The sequence below is a fragment of the Tyto alba genome, unplaced genomic scaffold, assembly GCF_018691265.1.
Source record: "Tyto alba isolate M040663 unplaced genomic scaffold, T.alba_DEE_v4.0 Super-Scaffold_7, whole genome shotgun sequence".
NCBI classification, from domain to species: Eukaryota; Metazoa; Chordata; class Aves; order Strigiformes; family Tytonidae; genus Tyto; species Tyto alba.
Window position 1 is genome coordinate 28988366 of NW_024881328.1, and position 24461 is coordinate 29012826.

The following is a 24461-nucleotide window of genomic DNA, read 5'->3' on the forward strand; positions in this document are numbered from 1 at the left end:
TGTTACAGCTGCAGTGCGTGGACCTCTTGTCTACATGCATGTCTCCAGCTATCTTTACCTGTTCTGGTTTTGCATACTTGTTCTTCACTGAAATATCCTTCTTAAATGTCAGATGTTGAAGTGTAATGTAAAGGTGGGTTATGTGATCCCTCTACTGATGTATTCTCTACATCATATTTTATTCAGGTAATATTCAGATAGTGGTTCTCATTCAGATTCAGTATAAAATCAGAATGCTTTTATTTCTGAAGGGTTCCAGTGCCGCAAATCAAATGGAAGTTTCAGTGGAATGTAAAATATTGTGGGTAATTTTGGATTTATATATCTGTGCTCTGACTATTGGACTGTTGGGAATGCCATGCTAGGGGTAGCTCTGCAGTTTTCTCTGTTTTATTCCTCAGACCTAATGTGAGGGATGGGTATTTTTTTCCCCTGCATATTTAACTGCCAGGATAAACCAAATTTCTCTTCTTTCTGCTCTCTAGTGATAGTGGAATTCACTAGGTTAGATAAGTAACTACCTTTCCTGCCTTGTGAAAAATGAAAATATTTTCTGTTTATTAGTACATATTAATTTTTCAAAGCATAATCATTTAAAGATAGCTAAAAACCAATAAATATTCTAGTCCCTCTTTGCAAACGCTGTCTCTGAGGGACAGAAGAGGTTCACTGTCCTTCTGTTCTGCTGTGACCTCTGCTGTGTATGCAGGTGTCAAGTGACTTGGATGGAGGAAGCCTATTCACTATGGTCCCTTTGCCATGTTTTATAACCTATCTGGAAAACTTTCAGTGTGTTTATGTTCTATTGTTTGCCTTCCAGGAGCTCAGAGCAGGATTGTTATCTTAAAATGTGAACTGGATCATTTTTAAAAAATGGAACTAAGGTGATAGTGATGTGTATATAACCTGTATGTCAAGTTGCTTGTAGCAAGCATCTTCACCTTGAGAGACTGCCCAAGATGAAAGCTCTCTACAGCAAGACAGGCTTAGACATCAGAGGTGGCTGTTACAACTTGTAAATGTTTATTTTCCATCTATACAAGAAAAACACAATGTGTTAATTGTACATGAAAATAAATTGGAGAAGGAAGAAAAAGAAGGAGCATGAGTTTAATTCATTTAAAATGAACTTTGATGTATGGTGGTGTGAAGAGGATAGGTGAAGGAGACAGAAACAAGTGGTTATCAGTCCACCCTGTTGTGTTTTGACTCATAGTCATAGTAGTACCTAGTCCTATTAATTTCTTAGAGCATAATAATTTGGAGGTGGCTAAAGCTCAAGAAATAGTGTAGGTCCTCTGGTGAGTAGGGACTGATTAGAGACTTTTTTGACCACTTAGCATGTTAAGTATAAAGTTGATAGTGCGCTGTGCTTATGCAGTGTTAGTGTCATTGCAAAGGCTAAAAAGAAACAGTGCTTTTTGGTTGTTGGCTGTGTCTGCCTTCACTCAGTGGTCCCCTTGACTACAAGGGAAGATTTTTTTGCCCTTTCCCAGATGGGTAACAGTTCTTCTGTCACCAGCCTTTGGTATTACACGGGCCTTATGCATGAGTTGTTTGCTTGTCTGTTTTGCTCTTTCCACTCTGATCCTTAACAACCAGCAAGATAAATGGTGTGAGTAGACTTCACAGAAACTGCAGATGTGCTGAGATAAAATCAACCTTAGTGACAAAGATAAATCTGTTCCTGTATTGGCCTGATCTGATTAGAGTCCCTGTTTTGAGATCAGGTTTTTAGCACCTTCAAAGACAGAAACTTTTAAAATTGGGTATTTAAGAGACCTTATATAAAATTTTATTTTTTTCCAGGAATTCTTTCCTACTTCATGATTCCACCATTTGGCTATATCACATCTGATGATGATTTAAAAAAAAAAAATTAGGGGAAGGATAAGTTTTCCCCAACTAGTCTTGAAAGATAAAATGAAAGAATCTAAACAAAAATTTAGAGTGTGTGCATTATTTTAAATCACTTGTTTACATAGAATAGCTTTCTCTGCTACAGTCTAAAAGCAGATCTAAGCAGTAGGGCAAATTATTTTGAAAAAAATCTTTGGTTCAGACTATAGTTGAATGTTTAACTTATTAATTTTAGGAGGAATAAAATTTCTTCTGTGTTGTCTTACTCTGTGATGAAAACTTCTTATTCTGTCTGAAAATCAGAATATGTGCTTTGGCCAGAAACAAAGCATCATGGATATATTATTTAGCCTGGCTTTACTTCCTATGATATCTCATTTTATTTCCTGTATTGAAAGCAGAACACATAAGCTGACATAAACCAGGCACAAACAGATCAAGTGTATCTTTCTCCAGTAAACACCCATGTTAAAAAGTATTTTGATCTTTTGAGGTTCAGGGTATTTGTGGTTGATCTGTTTTTAATCTTTGTGAAAAGATGGTCTTTGCTCATTTGTGGGTGACATTTTGCTTTTTTTTTTAAAAATGTACTGATTTAAGGATTCTTCTGTTACTTTATTTCCTAGATGTTCCTCAGGAATGCAGATACTTACAATTTTTCTTTGTTTTGAGAGACTAACTTGAACTTGGAAACAGCTCAGTACACTGTAACTTGTATGTGAATTAATAAGGGAGGCTTACTAAGGAGAAATGTTAGATAGGAGTTGGCTGCTAGTGTTTTTATGATGATACCATGCTCATTAGTTATGTTTTAATCTAGTATTCTTTTAATTTGCTTGAGGTAATTGTTCTAAGATTGCTTAAGTTACTATTAGGTAAAAACTAATTTTAAGAAGCCCTCGTGTAGCAGGCACTGGTGTCCTGTCTTAGCCTGATGAAATGTGTAAGATCTTTGATTACTTCAGCTATGTACTTAAATGTGCTGCAGTCATGTGATACAGCCTATAATTTCAAAAGCAATTACTCAAGTAGTTTGTTTAATTGGAGCTCTTCTTGAAGAAAGGGAAATGTGAGAGAGCAGCTCTCACTGAGTTACGAGTGGGTCTCTTCATTGGCAGATGCCTTCCTAGTAGGAAGCGGACAGATTCAAACACTGCTCAAAATGATGTCATTGTCAATATTGTGGAGTTTTTTTAATTTCTTGTTTGCTTTGCTGTATGGCTTATGGTGAGGAACAGTTTCAGGGCTATGTGTCTGTAACCATCAGCTGAAATGAAGGCACCCATGCTATTAGTGAAACTATGGAAATGAAGGCAAAGTTATGTTTTGGTAGGGAGATTGAAAGCTTGTTAGTCAGTGTGGTTTGAGCCCAGAGGGCAGCTGAGAACCATGCAGATGCTTGCTCACCCCTTCCCCCTCAGGAATGGGAAGGAGAAAAAGGAAAAGGCTTGGGAATTGGGATAAGGTCAGGAAGGGATGACTTGCCCATTACTGTCAAGGGCAAAAGATAGACTTGTTAGGGGAAGAAAAAAAAAAAAAAAGAGAATGTCAGTTTAATTCACACGCTAACAACAACACTTAACAGTAGGGCAGTAAGAAGCATTACCACATCTTATAAACACCTTTCCCCCACCCCTCACTTCTTCAGAGACTCAGCTTTGCGCCCAGTTTCTCTACCTCTGCCTCTCCAGTGGTGTGGGGGGCATGGAATGGGTGGTCAGTCCCTCACATGTTGTTTCTGCCACTCCTTCCTCCTCAGGGGAAGGACTCCCCTCATTCTTCCCTGCTCCAGTGTGGGGTCCCTCTCATGGGATACAGTCCTTCATGAACTTTCTCTGACATAAGTCGTTCCTGCAGGCTGCAGCCATTCCTGAGCTACTCCGGTGTGGATCCCTCCTGCACGTTGCAGTCCTCCCAGCACTGAACTACAACAGCTGGGGCTTCTTCCCACAGAGTCCCTCCCAGCCTTCTTTGGGCTTAACGCTTTGTCTTGTATGTACTCAGAAGTTTGATTGCTTGGAAGTAAATTCTTGCTGTTCTGCATCACCCTGCAGTTAAGGCAGAAGTCTGCTCTGAAGATCCTTTCTCAGATGGCTTTATTTTTATAGTACTTTGTTTTATCTGGAAGGCAGATTAGGAAGTACCTTTTACAGTCACCTTTCTAGGACTATTTCTATTTCATGGCCTTCTGTGTTTTCCATCGTTTTATTGCAGGATGCTTAAAAGCAGTTTCTTTCTGAGAAGACTACCTTCTGTCCTTTGCCCTTGCCTCAACTTTTATTTCTGTCTTTGGGCTCAATCAGTTTAGATCTTTTTCTTGACTATTACTGACTTGAGAGAATGTGTGTCACTTTAGCTGGTAGAAGAATATAAAGAAGTTTTGTCATCTCTCTAGCATCTTAAAGCATTTTCACTTCTAATGCAAGCAGATTCAGAGTTTTGGTGAAGGAGAACAATATTACGGAATACATGAGGGATCTTTTTTACTATCACACTGTGTTGTAACATGTTCCTATTCCTTGTATTACCTTGAATGTTTCTGCTGCTTTTGAATTTCTAGCTAGAATTTATTAAAAATGTCTTGTTTAATTTTATGCAGTTGAACTATAGACCTATAAAGGCAATGTAATTAATTCTAGGTAAGAATTTATTTTCAACAGTGAGACTTAGAAATATGTGTTTATAACTTTGTTGTACTGTAATGCAAACTAAACTCTGGAAGATTCCTGAGTAGTGAAACCTAAGTGTTGCGTTTTCTCTATTTTTGGAAGTTTGTGAAAAGATGACATAATTTATTCCCGGTTTGCCTTCATATAGGGTGACTTACTGTGTCTGGACAGTGCTATGATCTGCTAAATTCAGTAAATGCCTGGAACAGACTTAATCTCTTGTGCAGAAAGCTGTTCATCTCATTTTTACAGAAGCTTCTTGTATTTGCTTTTATTCCATAAAAATGTCATCTCTGCAACATACAATATTGTTACAGAAACAATGCAGTTCTACTATTTCAGCTGTCTTCACATGTGTGAATGTAGTTCTTTGCCTGCTAGGAGGATGAGGTGTGATACATTTTTTTATTAGGGTTTCTTTTAGGTTATATAAGGACATTCAAGTGCATGTACCTCCTGTAGTTGCTGAGATGTAACCATTCAGCTCTAGAGCATTCCTGAGAAATTCCTTTTCTGTGACTGAGGAATATTTAATAACCAGCAGTGAGAATATGTAGTGTGCAAATATTTACTTCCTGATCAGCTGTTGATTTTTGGGAACTCCATATTCACATAAAACCAGAGCCCCACCTCTACTACAGCTGATGATGGCAGCCCAGTTGCTGGCTGTTGAAATGCAGTCTGACTCGAAGTACCACTTCAGGCTTGTTTGGAGGTGGTTATGGTAAACAAACAAAAAATGCTAGAGGCTCTTCTAATTTAGTGATAAATTTGAGAAGGATTTAGAGATTAAGTTTGAGGCTGTGACCAATCTCACCCATCTGTTCCTCTCCAATTCCCTTTTTGTACTCTGCTCTGCAAGCTGGTTTGAGAGTAACTAATACTTAGTGCTGTTTGACTGTGGATAATGATACATCATGTAGCCTTGGAATGCTTATAGAAACCATTAAATACTACTTATATATTGGGAGGTAATAGATCACATTACAACATACAATCTAAAAATAATTAAATGGTAGAATATCTCTGTCTTACTGACCTTAAGCTAAAATATCCCCTTCATCAGAAAGTATGTTGTGATCGTGGGGTTTTAAATCTTATTTTTACACTGTCTCAGTGACAGAAAACAACGTAGCCAGAGTCCAATCCTGCCCCCCAACTTTGACCCAGCATTTATTCTGTTGCTGTGGAACAGTCATATGTAATTTCCATTTTTTAAATACATCCTTTTTCATGCTCTATTTTGTTGTCTATTTGGTCTAATAAAGCAGTTCTGTAGAGATGCTTCTAAAACGTCAGCCTGAGAGGTAATTCTGGGAGAAGCCTTACTAAATCAGTCGTACTTCTGATTTTCCCAGTGCATCCTATCTTTACCATATTTTAATTAATTAATTAATTAAAAATTCCATGATAGGGTTTGCAATTTATGCATTCTGCACAGCAAACCAAGTACAGCACCAAACACGAATTAATTGCAAAATCATTAAGTGGTGGTGTTATTTTATTGATGGGCCAGCTGAAGCGTATTTAAACTTGTTAGGATTCTCTTGCTTATTAACAGTCTGAAATACGCTATATGAACTGCAACACTTACAAAGTATGTTGCTTTCGTTTTCAGAAAAGTAGATTGACACTTTCCTATTTGAGTTTGGAACAAAAGGAATCAAGATGGTGCTCCAAGTTTCTGATACATTAAAAATTTGTATCTATAGGTTTGTATAAAAAACCTGACAATAAATGGGAGTGTCTTTTAATCATAGGCTGATTGGTCTTTCACTTGAATGTGTGTGTGTTTGATGGAAAATAAATGCATAGAAGAATTCTTGAACCTATTTTAGACTACTTGATCCCTGAAGGTGTTGCATTAGGTGGCAACTGCTAGGTTTCTGTGACAACATGAATGTCAAAACCACTTTTTAAAATTTATGTCACTTCTCTGCCTACATCGCACTTGTGCATTCATGTGACCTGGCTTTAATTTAACATTTGGTAAATATTTGCATAGTAATTCCTAAAGTGTTCTCCCACACATAAAGGAAATGATGATAAACAGCTTTTAAGTGGCTTGATGTTAAACACAAACATGACTTGCAGCCCTAAGGTAAAATGCACATTAGAGTAACTGTTCAATATTCATTTGGGAAGTGCTGGTATGTATTATACCAGGTAACTTACTCGTTCTTTACATATTTAGATGTTTCTGTTGTATACCTCAGCTAAACTTCTGCGTAAGAGTTATGTGCCATGCTGTAAGAGAACTTCTCCCCACTTGTGCTGGTAGGATTTTTTTGGAACCATTTTGAAGAAAACGTGTAGATACGTTTTCTTGTAAATGACCCTGCTAACAGGAGAGCATTTGGGAGCACAGATAGAAAGTAACCATACCTGAATGCTGCCCAGAGCTTCTAGGCTGCTGTTAGTATTTTATATTTACAAGATCCTCATCCTTTTGTTTTCCAAAATGATCTCTCTCTTCTGGAGCACGTGAACTTCCAGTGGTGATGATTGAGAAGATACTGGGAGGAATCATTCTAGACGCTGTCACTCACTAGAATAGGACTTTAATCTCAAACTAAAAAACCAGAACCTCTCAGTTAAGGAAAAAAAAAAAAGTTGCCCTAGCATATTGAATACCGTTCTTGTACTCTTTTGCTTTATATTTGGTTGTTTCCTTAGCAAGTGAATTCCCAGTAAATATGTCCTTAATCAATCCCTTCTCTGAGCAAAAATGGGATAAGTGTAATCTTATCATGTATTGCTTAAAAACTTAAAAGTACAGTATTTTCTGCTTTCAACAGGTAAGAAGTGTTATTTGAAGCAAACATATGCAAGATGGAATCAACCCTTCAGATGTGTAACATTTGCAACAGCCTGTTACCACAGATACTGGTGTTACTGGGTTCTGACTTTCTTTTCAGACCTTTCAGAAAATATTGTAGAAGTAGAAATGCTGTCTGTTTTACAAGAACTCCATTGATATACTTTTATAAAGTTACCCTTTTACTTCGGAAATGCAGTCTTCTGCCTAGTGGTTTTAGAATATATGGAAACCTGAAGTGTTCTTGATACTCTGTGTGATTATTGTATTTTACTAAAACATAAGAAACTTAGACCTTCCCTTTCTAAGAAAGGTTTTGATTTCTCCAGTGATGATTCTATCTTTGATGTACCACAGTTATTTTTCAGACCTATTCTACTCTTTGAGCTGTGTAAAACACAAGTGTGTGTATGTGAATGCATATGTGCACACATTCATTTTTCCTCCTGTTACTGTCCATGCCCTATCCTGTGCATGGCAGTGTTTTGGAGCTCATACAAAGAGAGAATGTTCTCTGACTTTGAAAAATCTTTTTGGAATGGGTGAATGATTTTGCTGGTCAGATGAACTGTTGTTACTTCTGTGACTGTGCAGAGGGAATTTCCTGCACCTAGGCTATGTAGCAGTAGTTACTATTCGCTTCATCAAACAAGTCTACAAAAAGCATCTCTCTCTTCCTCCCTTTCCCCCTGCTCCTCTTAGCCGTTAGTAGCTGGTTTTTTAAATTTTTAGGTATGGCATTCTGGTTAATTTAATAGAAGCTTGTTTCACGTGTGTATTTCGGAAACAGCAAGTGTTCTGTCTTGTTGTAGTCTCTGGTGGTTACTGTAACTGTGGAGTCCTCAAGATCAAAAGGTCATGGGGGCTCACACCCTGTGTACCTGAGTCATAGTATGTGGGGGAGCAGTACCTAAACTGTTCAGAAGTATTTTTCTGCTAAGGAAACTGAATCCTGTTCTGTTTTAGTCCTTGTAGTTCAGTGTGAATTGTCATTCCTTTCTTTTAAGGAATCTAAGATTGGCTGCACTTTCTCCAAAAGATTGGTGAGGAATGGCATCTTCTGTTCTTTCAGACTGATATAGAAACTACTTTCTCTTGATATGGCCACTAACAAAACCATTAAATTACTGTATTTCTTCTGGCCCAAAGTGAAATGAAGGTTAGGAATTCGTTAAGCTTAATGTAGTAGGGTGTCTATGTGTCTTGGGCTTGTTTACTGCCAACTTGCTGCATTCTTTTGGGACAATAGAGTTTTTATATTCTTTTTTTCTTTGTTTATTTTTCAATGACACATCTGGGTTGGTGCAGCTACTGAATCACAAATAGAAGCGAACATTGAAAGCAAAATATTCCAGTCAGCTGTTTAGTTTTTTCACATCAGCTTTATTCTGTCTACAGGACAATTAAACAGCATAATACATATAACAGGTTTTAATATCTCATCAGACAAAAATGTTAGCTGCAGAAGTTTGTCTAATTAAGAGGAGTGGTTTTCAAGTATGCTGTTTTAGTGTTACTAACTATGAAAACCTTTTGTGATTGCATTAGTTAAAAGGTTCAGGAGAAACATCTGTAGCTACTGATGCATTCCAGTTTGAGAAAATTAGTAAGTTTATTGGTAGGGTCAAGTGACACTCTTTCACAAGGTTTCTGCATTAGGTAAATTGATGTAAGTTAGCACGCTTGCTTGTTGCACAGACAAACATTTCCTCTCTGCATTTTCATCTTAGAATTTTGTGGTATGGTAAAAATACTTCAACCATGGGCTTTAAAATAGGGCTTTGAGCTGTAATAGTTCTCTACACTTTATCACTTCACAGAGACAAAACCATGTTAATTGATTTTCTTAAATTTTGTGACTTGGAACACCTGATGCTTAGAATGATCAAACATTTGCTATTTCATATAGCTGTATATAGCTGAAATAACTGTAATTAGAGGTAAATTATGGATTAAATAGACGTTACAAATAGAGATACTTTTATGTGCTTAATTGGGTGGTTGTCATTCAGCTGTACTGTACCTTAGATATGCCTAACCTCACACAGCTGCAAGGGGGTAAAAGGCTGTATGTAGGTTAACTGATGGCAGCTAAGCCCCACACAGCTGCTTGCTCACTCCTCGCTCGGTGGGCTGGGTAGGAGAGTCATAAGGGTACAAGTGAGAAAGCTCCTGGGCTGAGATAAAGACAGTTTAATAGGTGAAACAGAAGCTGCACACACAGCTCTCTTCCTCCCCCCTCCTCCCTTCCTCCTCCTTTCCCCCAGCTTTTATTGCTGAGCACAGTGTTGTATGGTGTGGAATATCCCTTTGGTCAGTTGGGGTCAGCTGTCCCAGCTGTGCCCCCTCCAAGCTTCTGGTGCACCCCCAGCCTCCTTGCTGGAGGAGTGGTGTGGGAAACAGGGAAGGCTTTGATGCTGTGTAAGCACTGCTCAGCAATACCCTAAACATCCCTGTATTACCAACACTGTTACAGTCACAAATCCAAAACATATCACCATGCGAGCTACTGTGAAGAAGACTAACTCTCTCCCAGCCCAAACCAGTATGCATCAGTGGAAGAATTGAAACTGAACTGTGGAAGCTAGATGGGTCAGAATGAGAAAAATACCTTGTTTAGAGTTCACCGGCAAAGTTGATAGTGACATGATGGGCTGACCTGTTGCTAATGGTGGTGTTGTGGTGTGAGGTTTTTCAGTTTGTTTGACTGTTGCCTATTGATGATTCAATAAAAAAGAGGCCCAATCCAATTGATCCACATCTGTACCTATGATGGAATTATCCTTATTTATCTGCTGTCCACATCACTTGATGAACAAAGTTATAGAATACCCATAAATAAACATGGAGTGGAATATTCTTACTTCTCAGGGACTTTATTACGTGGGGAATAATATCCAAACTAGAGATAAGGAACTTGCTAGTTTATATGGTGTCTGTTGTGTTTCAGTTTGCTTCCAAGATCTGTAATCTAATTAGATTTGAGAAGGGATTGGAGATACAGATGTAATATAAATGGAATCATTGGGATTGCATATTGCACATCAGCAGTGCTGCTCTTTATCTGTTTCTGAAACCTTTCTCAAAGCTATGTGTGTGCATGCCAGTTTCTTGATCCTTAATTTTAGTATATTCTGGTCAGTCTCCATAATGTTTAATGGACGACTCAAATAAATATGCTTTGTAATTTTAACTAAACATGTTTCCTTTCTTTGGTGTGCTGTAGAAGATTCAACATTTATCACTGCTGATACCACAGAGTACTCAGACATGTTGCTATGACTCCATGAGATGTGTGTGCTTGTTAAACCACAATAGCTGACCCTAATAGGGTTAGGATAAATGTTCAAATGTTAACTAGGGCAATTCGGACATAACTACCGCTTAGCCTGTCCCCCTGGGAAGTTATGTGCACACAGGTAGCTGGTATGGTTTTGGGGCAGTGATTATAGGCTGTGTCTCTGCTCCCCGCCCTGTATTTCATATCAGGGAGAATTTGATGTTGGGCAGTGCACTCTGAGCCTTTTGGCTTCAGGGTCAGTGGAATGATGGCAAAAGTCCCAGGTATTGAAGTGAAATAGTTACTAATATATGAGGAAAACATTAGTTTTGGAAAACTAATATGATTCCTGTTAATATGGTACAAGACATTGCATTGGAATTTATTTGTGAAGGCAAACTGGGATTTACTTATCCTATTAATTTGTTTTTGCCACAGTAGCCTGACCTACCTTTTCAGAGAAAGAAACTATGGGTGTTTTGTATATATAAATATGTATACACCCCTCCCTCTGAAACTGCTAGGAGTGGTGCATATCCATACAAATGTATACAAATTTATGTGTGTGCGCGATGATAATAACCCAAATATTCCAACCAGAAACTATTGTAAAATGAAAAAAGTTTGATTTCTCCTTATTTTTATTGACTATTTAAGTAAAGAATGGTAAGAAAATGGAAATGTGCATTTTAAAGTTCTTTTGCACAGTGTTCTATAGATACCATCTTGTTACTCATCTGTAGTTTTCAGTCTCTCAGTTTCAGTTTTGAGTAGTGGCTCCAAGCTTCTACATCAAGATTAAAGAGGGAGATGGGTGGGAAGCAGATGGGATACAAAGCTTTGTCTGATGGCACTAAAACCATGCAAGGTTAGGTTAAGAAGCCTTGTGTCTGTCTTACAGGATCCAACTTCCTGGGTAAATATTCACCACCTGGAGTATACAGATGGAGGAATCCTGGACCCAGATGATGTACTGGCAGATGTTGTGGAAGACAAAGATAAGGTAGATCTTGGATGAAAATACTACTTTTGCTTTTTGCTATGTCTTTGCAAATAATTAATGCTACTTTCTCATTTCTTGGACATCTGGCAGGTGAAATGGGTGTTAAAAATTCTTAAACACATCTGCCCATAGGTGCTGTAGATCTCTTTCTGTAGTAGAACTGGAAGGGACAAAATAAAAGCGTAACCATAGCAATTAAGATATTCAGGAGCCTAGCAGTTGATTCAGGACTTAACCTTTTCAAGCAGTTCTGTGTTTATTTTTATTGCTGTATGAAAATAGAGTGGTGAAGGAATGTGAGTTTTGCAAGACATCTTTATTTATGCCACTTAAAATATCTTTTATAATCTTTTGCTTAGAATTAAGTTTTTGAGAATTATTCAAATGTCATGGTTGAATATGTGTGACAAAATAAACAGACAAATCCTGTGATGACAAGAACAGCTGCCTCAACTGTGTTAAATTTCAGGAGTTCCTGTGATTTGCCACCGAAAGTCTAAGCAGGCCAGTTATTAGTTTTAAAAGCTATGAGTCTCTAACTTTCAGCTCAAATAAGATAGATGTCCTTCTAGGTAGAGAAGTAGTAGCTGCAAAGAAGCCCCTTTTGATTTTTTTTTTTTTTGTAATTATCAAGAATATTTAGTTTTGAGAAAGTAATTGGTGACTTATTTCAGCATAGAGGAGGAGGGGTATAATTTATAACACTTTGCTGGTTATTTTTTTTCTTTTTTTCTTCATAAAATCAGAGGAAAAAATATATATAGTGACTTGAAACTTAAGATCCAAATATAGGATATGTGTATACCTTTAGACAAATAGCTTTGTCTGTTTACAGTACCATATGCTTGGTGACTTAAAAAATAATTTTGTTTACTGCAAACAGAAATTATAGTTTTATATGCTGTTAATTCTTCAACGACTTAAGCAAAATGTTGCACTTTGTATTATGATTAATGAGACACTGTTTCTCCATATTTTCTTGCTCAGAAAATTTTCTAAGGTGTAATTCATGTCATTTTATGGTGGTTTGTGTGGGAATTCTTAGAAAAAATGGTGCTCTCTTTGGTATATGCTCTTTTATCAGACTTGTTGTTCTTGCTTGTCCCTATTTACTGAAAGTGTACTTAAAACACCCTAAGACTTTTTTTCCAGTAGTGTTTGGAGACTAAAGACTGGGTTCTGAGGATTGACGTGACTGTGTGTCAAGGATAAGCATAAGATGTCATAAAATGAGATACCACATCAAAGGGAAATGTGTTACTGGTATCATCAGTTAATAAGAATTAACATGTCCACTTAGGATTTCCTCTATTTGAAGTACTGATACAGGAACACTTCTGCAAATATGAGCATTAGTTTGCAGAATATTTGATATCTTGTCGCCAGAGCCTTTGCTATACTTCGCTGGGTATCACTGGTTGAATATGCGTTGCTGATGGAAGTTTCTAGTTCAGAGAGCTGTAGGTTTAAGCATCTTCTGATTTAACAATGCTAGGTGGGACTCTAGTTCTGAGCCTGCCTTGAGGAAAAACTATGGGAAAACTGGAATCTTACTCACTGAAGTGGTTGGGGTGGTTTATGTATGCAGCAAACTCCTTGATTTTCTTCCTGTGATCTCTCAGTTACATGTAATGCATCACTGCCACCTTTTCTTCTTCAGAGGCCTTGGTAAAACTGTGATAAGTAAGACTTACGGAACAACAGCAGCTGTGGTGACAAATTAGGTTTTTAGATTAAACTAGGTGAGAATCATGTAATGGACTGCTGGATGAGAGGTCAAAGAATACCTTCATTTGAGAATGGAATTGGGCTGTAGCATGTGTATGAGGCTGTCCATACTACCTACTTACAAGGTTTGGTATGATCTGATAACAAAGAACCAGCCCTGTAAAAGGCCTACAAATATTTTTAATAGTTTTACTGTGGCCTGTTAGCTTTTGAGCCTTCATCAGTGCTATTTCACATGGAGAATATGGCTAGGGGATCTTTAAGCTTTGCAAAAAGGGGAGGAGATATTTGGATCTAATTGACCTGATATTTAATTTTGGGTTTAAAGTCTCTAAATAGGTGAAAGAGTTTTTTGGTACATTTATCTGTGCACTAATTCTCTTTGGTTATGGTTATCTGCATGTGTGATAAATTAATAGGCCACAGCTTTGTTGCTTCTTTGTCCTTGTCATACTTTCTATGCATCCAAGCCAGCAATACAGTCTCTCATGAAATCTTTGTGTAAAAATAAGTGTTGCACTTAACCTCAGTGTCTTTAACCAAAGGTGTGTTTGGCTTTGGCATTGTTTGGCATTGCTGACTGTCAAGCTCTTTAGTGGCAGAGGATGCTGATCTTCTGCTGATGCTTTTTAAGGGTTAATCTAATCTGGATCGTACTTTGATGGCAATAAATTAACACAGTTTTGTCAAAGAAAAAAGTGCTTGCTAATCTATTGAAATTCTTTCACTGTGGCAACAAAACAGTGAATTGGAGAGAGCTATCAGATATAAATTATTTGGAATTTCAAAAGCTTTTGACAGTCCTTAACAATAGACTGTTAAGGAGGCACAACTACTCATGAGGTGAGCAGCAAGTGCTGCCCAGGATCAGTAAATGACTGAGGGGGAGCAAAAAGATGGAATAAACGGTCAGTTTTCAACATTGTGAAATGGTGGCACTGGGATGTGGAAAGTACATTATTGGGAGTGGCAACGTTTTTGAGCTCTGTTTATGTTAACTTCATGGTTTCCTCTTGAACTCAGAACTAATCAGGATTCAGCAAATAGGCAATACAGTAGTTAATTTCTGTCAACAGCACAATTTTGCATGTTGAAGAGGGTTGCTTGCTCTATTTTCATATAAAACAGGTCTAAATTAGTATTATGTGTGCTTGGTAACATGTGTGATGTGAAAATGCTTTGACAATTCTTCATGGTGAGAGCCCCTCTTGCTAGCGCTGCCTCAGCAATAATCTGTGGCCTAAATTGCATGCCAAAGCTAGTGTTGAATAGTTTTAAGATAGTTTGTTTTCACTGAGTTACCTAGCAAGTGGTTCATGTTCTGATTACTCTGAATGATGGAACTAATTAATTAATTAAAACCTCCCAAATTTGTCATTTGAATAAAAACATGCTATTTAAATCGTCTGATTTTAATGTGTTGAAGCTGTACATGGAGTCTTCTTTGTATGCTGCTCTTAACAGATCTCTATCACTTGAAATGACTTTTTTCCTTGAGGAAGAATATGCCCTAAGAAAGTTTCTATGCTTTGCAAAAGACGAGTACAAAAAGTTTCCCTTCGTATCATAGTGTACATTGAGCCTGTGCTTGGCACATGTCTTAAGTGCATAAACTTAATGAGCCCATCTAAGTTTCCATCTGATTTTTATATGGAGTCATGTTTTCAAATACTCAAACACCTGGGGAGACTAAAAAGATGTAATGAAGCCCTGAGTTAATAAGTTAAAACATGCTTAGCTTGTAGAAAAATGTAGAAAAAGTTTAAACTGTTAAGAACTTCCTATATCGACACAGTTCTGCTCTTTGAATACGTACAAAAGTCTATAGGGAAAATATAGTTCCTGTCTAACCTGCCACATATGTTCATATTTGTAAAGCATTAAATACTAGCAAAACATGGTTACTGGTATGCTTTTGTCAGCAGAACCCTTCTGAAGTGGGGGATGATGGTTTGCTGTCAGGGTCCTGGGTTGGTTGATTGGTTTGTTTTTTTTTTTTTTTGGTAAGACTATACTTGCAAGGGCAGTATTTGCCCAATTTGGCCAACAAAACTGTTGAATGTTTATGTAAAGATACCTTTTTCTGATCAGTGCTGCTGGCAAAAGATCTAGACTTGTTCATCCTAGATGGTAGTGCAGGTTTCACCTCTCCAGATGCTTCTTTGTTAACAGTTCCACTGCTTTAAGTATATGGTAGGGGTATTCTGGTTGGTTGGTTTGTTTGGTTTTTTTTTTTGTGTGTTGGTTTTGGGGGTTTTTTAGGAGTGGAAGGCAAAAAGGGTATGTGATTGTGATGAGCATTGAACTGATACTGAAATATCAGGGTGCCAGTATGGTCATAGAAACACTTTTTGCTTGGATATATCCTTTGTTAAATATAGGTGAGTTGTGTTTTTTAACAGCATTAGAAGCTTTTGAAGGACAGAAGGCAACATCAATGAAAGGCTCAAACAGTGGCATTGTTTTAAAATATGTAGGGGCTGTAACTGTCATTTAAGTGTTTCTAATGGTGATATCAAGTAAATAGTATGAATTAAGTGTATTTCAAATACTTATTTCAGCTAATCATTTAATGAGATATAAAATAGCAAAATCAATGAATTCTCCCTTCTCAGTTCAATACCAGCAGAAAGGCAATATAGAGAAAATGTGGGTCCTGGAAGGTCTCCAGATGCTAGAGATCTAGAAACCTGCTGACCATTCAAATTGGTTACAGGGCCCATGTATGGTCCTGATAAGAAGCTGTAGATGTGACTGAAGTTGTTTTTATAGAGGATGCTAAGTAACTCTCTTAAACCTTACTTCAGACAGAAGCCTTTGTGGATAGCTTTAGTTTCAGTGACAGTATTGTGTGAGGCTGGTTTGGAGAAGTTGTTTCATCAAAATGACAAAAACGGATTCAGAAGCGGATATAGTTGTACAATGGAAATACCTCTCCAAGTACCTGACAGACATGCTTTCTGTGAGTGGATTCTGAACTTTCCCATTGTTTCCAGGAAGGCTTAGTCACTGGGAGTGCTGGCTGGCTGGGTGTAGCACTTAAACAGCAGTTATTTTCTGACCTGAGTTTGACTCTCTAGACTTTCAGGGTTGTCATTTCTGGCTGTGAAAGTAATGGCACACTCTGATGTGCAATGTGTATTTAAATTAAGTTGTATTGAAGTAATTCCACCTTTGAACAGTTCCTGTTCCCTGCAACCATCGAATTCTCCATGAAATGGAAAAGGAAATCAGAACTAAAGTAACCTTTAGGTAAGTGTAGAAGGTGCGGTGGAAGGATATGAAGTGATAAGGAGAATGATTTCTACAGGTGGGCTGAAAAACAGTAAAATGAAGTCAAAATAACAAGGCAAGTGGGCCAGGAGTACCCAAATAGTTTAAAAAATAAAGGGTTGTGGAATTCTGAGGGAATTTCTTTTAATGGGGAGTTAGAGCTTTTCTGCTTTAAAAGGTTCCTCTTCAAATCAGCGGCAGAGGCCTTGGTGCTGGCTAGTTTAAATTACCTTCCAGTAGGTCAGCAGAACCTGAAAATGTCATGCTTTACAGATCTTTGTTGTATGGGGTGGTTCTCAAATATATGATCCACGCAAATAATGCATGCTTAAGTTAGAGAAATGTGGTTCAAACTCTAGACTGCTGTGTAAATGAGCTTTCTAGTATTTTCTCTAGGGTTTTGTAACTTTCTGATAACTGGAATGCAGAAGAGGTCTTTTATTCTTCAGTTTGTTGTACAACAGTATGTTATGCTTGTTTAGAAAAAACAAAGCAAGATATGCAAGACCTAATTACATCTGAGCATTTTTACCTATTGAAGTATATGATGCAGTGGTTTTTTAACGTAGGCTGTTCTACAAGTTGTTGCATAATATGTCAACTTTCCCCTGGAGAAGTTAAGAAAAAATAATCCCTTTGGTATAAAGAGTAAATGTGCAAGAGAGATGTCTGGTAGCACAGAAAGCAGCTTAATGGTGTTAGTTTCATATAATGTAGAGGTAACTTTTAAATGTGTAATGGACACAGGATAGTTCAAATTGGTGTATTATAACTTGGATACTCTGTATCTTTCATAAAATCTGCACCAAAAAAGATATGCATCAAAGAAAAAAAAATGGCATTTTTTTCCTTTGTAAGGTGGTGAATGTTGCTCTGGATGAGGATTTTGACACTCAATGTTTTATGACATTTAGTTGATTATTGCCACGGCCAAGTTACTGTTTTAATGTGTGTACTTTTACTGACTGTTAAATTGGTTGCAGCAAATACATGCTTCAAAGTTTTGATACTTGGTGCTTCTGGCAGAGTCTTGGTTATGCTTCTGTAAGTTTGAATGCCTTGTTTGGGAGAACTGTTGTCTAGAGGCAGCCAATTATCATGTTGAGTTCCTTGGTGCTGATGAAGTAAGATGGGGGATTAGTAGATCAAAAAGCCTGGTATATTCAAGATGGGAAACGTGAAGTTGCAGACATTTTGCAAAACTGGTATGTAAAGGCTGTTGCTCTTTGATTTGGTTTTAATGTGGTTTTTGAAGTATAATTTTCAGGCTGTGGTTAATATCTGTGCCAGAATATGTGTAGATATTTGTCTCTGTGATGATTCCTTACTGCTTCTGGTTTTGCATTCATGTTTTGTGGTTTCAGGAATGAGATGCTACAGATGAGTGGAAATCTTAAAATTTTATTAGCAGAAAGGATAACTAATAGTTCCTTCTTTCAAACCCTAAATTGGTAAAAATTAAAATGGATTTCACTTTTATTCCGAATAATGTGTTTACAACCTGCAAGAGCATGATACAGTGTTCTTATCTTTCTCACATTTAGAGTATGTTGTTTCTTCCTTGTATTTGCAGTAGGTTTCAGTTGCAATTTCCCATAATCAGTTATTGGGATATGAAATTGTTACTGCTGACAGTATTTGTTTACTTAAATATTCATAGCTAGTTCTGGGCAATGAAGACATAAAGACAAAACACTGCTGTGAGTAAAACTTCCATGTAACTTATGTTCTGTCAAGGGAGTCCCAGTATTAAGTATTCCTCAGGTATCTGATAATTAGCTGTGCATCATGTGTTTACAAGGAAGGGAAGTATTAGAAAGAGCATATTTTAAACACTACCATTATCCTTTTCAGCACCTTTAAATATGGAGACATGAGACACAAGAAAATCTTAGATCAAAACGGAGTATCTATCCTGTTGCATTGGCTGTGATGATGACTTTTCCTGTCATCTTGAGTCACAGCCTTTTTAACTTGTTCAAAAGGACAGTGCCAATGCTTACTAAAAACCTTTGTTGAGTTTATTTAGGCTTTACCTGTAGTTTAAAAGCAAAGAAAAAAAGGCATTTGGGATGAGGGACACTTTTATGGAAGAACTGTAGACCTTGATTTGCTGGCCCTTTGAACTAAGATGAAGTTTTGGTTTTGCAATTGATGAAATAGTATGCAAGCCAGTCAAGCTGCAGCCTATTTTTAAAAAAATATGTTTTCACACTTTTTAGGAAGAAAGAGTTTTATGCCATTTTGAGCCAGTGCTTGTTTAGGAAACAGATGTCTGATTTCACTCTTGTGTAGTCGGGTGTGCTGTGAGCCACCATACATATATAAAAAAGGATATTTTGATAGGAGTTGGTCTGTTTATTTTTGAAGTGGGATCTGAACTGTGAGTACCACAGGGAGGGGAGGAAAAAAAATCATCATCATTAGTACTTACTAAGCAACACTTTATTTCAGTAATGCAGTTTCTTCTAGAATACAGATTATGAAGCTTTGCATTTTTATGAAATTTGTTTTAATTTCTTTCTGCAGAGGTGCCATGCATTATTCAAGATTATAAAATGATTTGGATTTCAGGAGCATTTGGGTTTGCTGATGAGGATTTCAAGCTGTGTAATTATGAAACTGTATGCACATAGGTTGGAAGTTCAGAACTCATTAGCGTGATCATTAAAATAACCATTTTTTAAGTGTGGTATTACATTCCAGGGTGTGCAATTACACTATCATGTGCTTCTGGTTACTGGAAACATTCTTGTAATAAACTTCAGGTCTAGCAATGTGCTTCAAGAGAAGTTCATAGCTTTAAGAACAGACACCTGGTCAAATGTTGCTTAGCTTATTAAAGACATTTCAATTTTATAGACTTAGAGCCATAACACAGTGCCTGTATGCATAAATTAACCTCCTATTTATCCTAGAAAAAATATAAGCTTTTACATATTTAGTGCTGTATAATGTAATTTTTCTTAAAATAGATAATGTCTTGCAACATATTGCAAGGGTTACTTATTTCGTCTCTACCTACTTTAAAAGTAAAATGTGGTTATAAAGGTTCTTACCAGATGGACTCAAAACTTTTAGTTTTTCCAGTGTAATGTTTGTCTTTGAACATTCTGAACTGTGAACGCTTTCTCTGAACATTTGTAACAACCAGAGTTTTTCTGTTTGTAAGTATACCATTACTTTTTCTTCAGATTGAAAAAAAAAAAAAAAAATTATGACAGTGGATCTGTGATGCTAATAAAATTCCTGATGGTTTTGGAATAAGATTGCCTATTTAAGTGCTAAAAGGGGGATTTTTAGAGTTAAAATCCTTCTTATGCAAGATACATGCAACTCTGAAACTTGTGCTTTTCTAATTTGTTTTTCTGTTGATCCCTCTATTATCTGATTCGTATTTTGGATTATTATTTTTAAAAAGTATTAAAAACATACAGCAGACAGAAGGTTTGGGACCTGGGTCATGCAGTTTTTGGGGAGTGTTTAGCTGTACAACCATAACACTTCCTCTTGACCTGAAAATATGTGTTGTCATCTGGGCACTAAGTACCGTAGCTAACTGGTGGCCTGACAACTGAAGCTGTTTGACTTTCTGTTCCTTAAACAAGGAGAGGGATGAAGGGAGAGAGGTCATTCTGAGTGCATCTGGTCACAAGTGGTGGGCAGAATGGACATTCAAATGTCCTGAGGAAAAAGAGCTTAATTTCTCTGTGTAAGCATAACTTGGTCAAAGATGCTTATTCCTCCTTAATGCTTTTCCTTAATGTAACAAATATGTGGAATACTGTATTCATGTGTTGATGCTTACGTGCATATAAGTATGCACATGTTAATGTTTACCAAGAGAGTGATATGCATTGTGAAAATCACATAACCTGGTTGTGGAGAGATAATTGGGTGAGTTGTCTTGCTATAAAAAGTAAGCTGAGCTCTTTAATACTTCCACGTAGGGATTTATTTATAATATGCCTTGGAGGCTGAGAAAGTTGTGGTGGTTCAGCCTGGAGGAGAGAAGGCTCTGGGAAGACCTTATTGCTGCCATTCAATACTTAATGGGGGCTTATAAGACTGATGGGGACAAACTTTTTAGCAGGGCCTGCTGTGATAGGACAAGGGGTCATGGTTTTAAACTAAAAGAGGATGGATTTAGACTAGATATAAGGAAGAAATTTTTTACAGAGTGGGTGGTGAAACACTGGCACAGGTTGCCCAGAGAGGTGGTAGGTGCATCCTCACTGGAAATACTCACGGACGGGTTGGACGGGGCTCTGAGCAACCTGATGTAGGTGAAGATGTCCCTACTCGCTGTGTGTGGGGGTTGGACTAGATGAGCTTTGACGGTCCCTTCCAACCCAAACCCTTCTGTGATTCTTATTTTTCTTGTTCTTTTTAGATTGCAGATGGATTGAGGAGGGGGCTTTTTGTTCTGTTTTCCAGTTAGGGCTCCAAAGACTACCTCAATGCAAGGAATTGTGAGTGCCTACCGTGGTCTACCTTGTTGTGTAAGACAGTGGTGAAGGAGGTGAGGTTTTGTGTTGGTATTTCATTCCTTTTCAGCAGTGACTGTGTTCTGGCCCAAGGAGTTGGAGTTGGTCCTGGTATTGGTTTCGGGAAGCTGTTTCACTGTAGTAAGCTTGCATTACTTCTGATAGGTACACAGCTTCTCTGTAAAGTGCTGTCCTTGTAATTCCCGTGACTCTTCCCTCCAGAAAGTTGAAGGTTGTTTAAAGTTTTGAAACACTGTAAGAAATCTCACTTACCTTTCAGCAGTTGCAGACAGTTTGGGATTTGTGTTTTGGAACACTGCTGTTGTAATGGGGATACTGTAATGGTGTCCTAGCGAGGTGGCCTAATACCTTTGCTGTTGTGAAAGCAAATCCCTCCTAGAAGCTTGAAACCAAAACAAACGCAACCCAATTCTTGTGTGGAAGTTTGAGACATCGGCCCTTATTTTGTTGAGGGCACAGTTGACATGTTTGAGGAAAATACCATATAAATTGCCATTAAAAATGCACGCATAACCTGGTTACGTGCCAGCGTCCTGGTACGTGCAATACGGAGCCTAACAGAAAGCTTGCCTTAGTCCAAAAGGTTGGAAAGGGCACTGGCTCCATACTTCAGCTGAGGAGGCAGCCGAGGAGCTGGAGCAGAGCAGACTTGTGTTGAGAGTGCCAAGCAGGTGTGAGTTAGTGCCCGCTTTGTGGGGCAGAGAGGCTGATGTGTGCGCAAGGCTGTAGGGATGGCGACGGCACTGGCCTTTTCAATATGCTTGTCATACAGCAACTGTCTTTTGACAATGTGTATGAATAAGAGAACACACCTCCCTCTTTTTTGGGAATTTAGAAGTCTCTTCTGCGAAGAACGAGAAGGCTGGCTGTGTTCATAACCTGCTTACCGTCCTTACGAGGAGTGGCTGAGGGAACTGGGGCTCTTTAGTCTGGTGAAAAGGAGGCTCAGGGGAGACCTTATGGCTCTCCACAACTACCTGTCAAGAGGTTGTGGTGAGGTGGGTGTCGGTGTCTTCTCCCAAGTGACAAGCGATAGGACAAGAGGAAATGGCCTCATGTTGTGCCAGGGCAGGTTTAGATTGGATATTAGGAGTAATTTCTTCACTGAAAGGGTTGTCAAGCATTGGAACAGGCTGCCCAGGGAAGTGGTTGAGTCACCATCCCTGGAGGTATTTGAAAGACATGTGGATGTGGCACTTAAGGACATGGTTTAGTGGTGGGCTTGGCAGTGTCAGGTTAATGGTTGGACTTGATGATCTTAAAGGTCTTTGCCAACCTAAATGATTCTGTGATTCTCTTCAGTATTAGTGCTTTCCTGTTGTTCATTCTGTTGTTACTCTACAAAGATGGCATTAATATAAAAATTAAATTACAGTAATTTGAAGACTCAGGTCTTGAGGGCTTTTAGTTTTTTTACCTTTCTTCCAAGAAAGATGGAACAATAGTTCAAGAGCTCAAGTGAAAAAAAAAAAAAACAAACCAACCAACTTATATTCACAATTACATATTTGAGGGTCAAGATACAAGTCATCATCTTCTGTGTAGTTAAAGTTCAACTAATTAGCCAAACAAAAATGAAGTTTCAAAAGACCCTTAAATATGTAAAAATGTGCATTCAGGAAAATGTTATAAGAAATAACATCCAGGAATAAGTAGTCTAGCTGAAAAAAAATTAAATAATATTAAAATTCTGAACTTGCTAGCATGAGAATGTATTTGCTGTGCTGCCGCCTTCTACAAGCTCTTGACTGAATCCATTCAATGGAATTATGGCTCCAGTTCCTTTGCGGTGGTGGTGGTGTTTTTGTTTGTTTGTTTGTGTTTTTTTTTTTTTTATTATTTGTTTTTGTTTTGTTTTTTTTGTTGGTTTGTTTGTTTTCGTTTTCGTGGGTGTTTTTTTTCTTAGGAGCTGTTTTCTTGATGTTGTAGTGCTAGTTGTCTGCTTCTGCTGTTTTACCCCAAACTATATTCAGACATTTAATTGCATCCTCATTTTTAAAGATCTCTTAATCATTAGGAGATTAGCCAGGTAATCCAGACGTCAAAGTGGAGGAAGAATAGCTGACACTGAGGAGGGGAAGCTGAGTGACAGCAGGAACTGATAATTGACTTGTCTTTTTTATTGGTCATTTAGCACAATAGCTACTATGGATGCTTGAGAGGCAGAAATAAGAAAAACTCTTTTTAAAAACATGGTGACTTTTGGTGGTACTTGCATCCCGAAGTGTATAAAGGCTATCTTAACTTCAGGTTTGTGTGGCAAATCTTACTAAACACAGAAGGATGCCAGACACTTCAAGTTCCCTTTTGCTGTTTGGTAGTGGATAATGCTTCTTATTGTATATTCATCTTTCTGAATGTCTTCATTTTTTTTTTTCTGTTGGGGTTTAGCTCATGCCCAAACTCTTATTTTCTCATGGAAGAACTGTCTATTCATGTAAATGAAAGTGGCTATTTGAAAGAAGGAAATTAAATTATATCTTCCTTGGGTTTGAAGGGTTTGCAGGTTTCAGGATTTCACCATGTTATCTGAAAATAAGAGAGATTCTGCAAATCACTCAGACTTCAGAATCAACATGGGATGCCTGAATCTGAAGGATTATTGGAATTGGTCTGTTGCTGGAACCATTTTGGATGAATATGAAAGTGGTGTGAAGAGCAAAGGGGATCTTAAAAAAGGATTTTTAGAATGCACTTGCCATTGCCTATGCCAAGGGCACGGACTGCAGTGGAGAAGGAAGCATGCTGTCTCAGAAAGAGCTGATACAGTAGTTGAGAGCCTGTGTCCCCAGTGAGGATGTACCTTTCTGGGTATCAGAAGTCTGGGTGTGTGGAGGAAGACCAGGCTGTGCACTGGGAGTGCAACTGTAGACTTAACTGCTCTCTGCTGTTACCTTAGGTCAGGCTTTGCAGCCAGAGAGCAGCTGCAGCAGAGGAATGCAGACTTCTGAGAGGTTGTCTTGTACCGTTCCTTCTTTGGGAGGGAATGTTAGAACTGGAGGGAAAAACATTAGGGCTCATAGGCTGCCTCTAGGTTGTTCAGTTCAAGGCTCCTCAGTCAATTTTACCCTGGATTCCTGTGCCAGAAGAAACTGTAGGATAAGACTGTCTGGTAAAGAAAAGCTTGATAACAAGAGTTGAATATTGGGGGATAAAAAATAGCCTTTGCTTTCTATATATTTAAAATACATTTATCTTGAGGTAGAAAAATGACAAGGAATGTCAGTTGCAAACAATATATGGCAAAGGGTAAGTCTAAAAAATTAGTTTTTAAAATTAATGGAGTTGACATGTACACTTCAGCTCGGAGGCTTAGTTTGTA

General features: G+C 37.9%; 1 protein-coding gene across 3 annotated transcripts in view; it reads left to right on the top strand.

Annotated features, from left to right (window-relative positions):
• The window catches only part of PARD3B (par-3 family cell polarity regulator beta), a 432753-nt gene that overhangs the window by 16987 nt on the left and 391305 nt on the right, over positions 1-24461 (top strand). For all 3 annotated transcript variants that reach the window (XM_042783978.1, XM_042783979.1, XM_042783980.1), the window contains exon 2: positions 11529-11630. In XM_042783978.1, coding sequence (XP_042639912.1) covers positions 11529-11630 — 102 coding nt within the window. The remainder of the gene's footprint in view (positions 1-11528; positions 11631-24461) is intronic.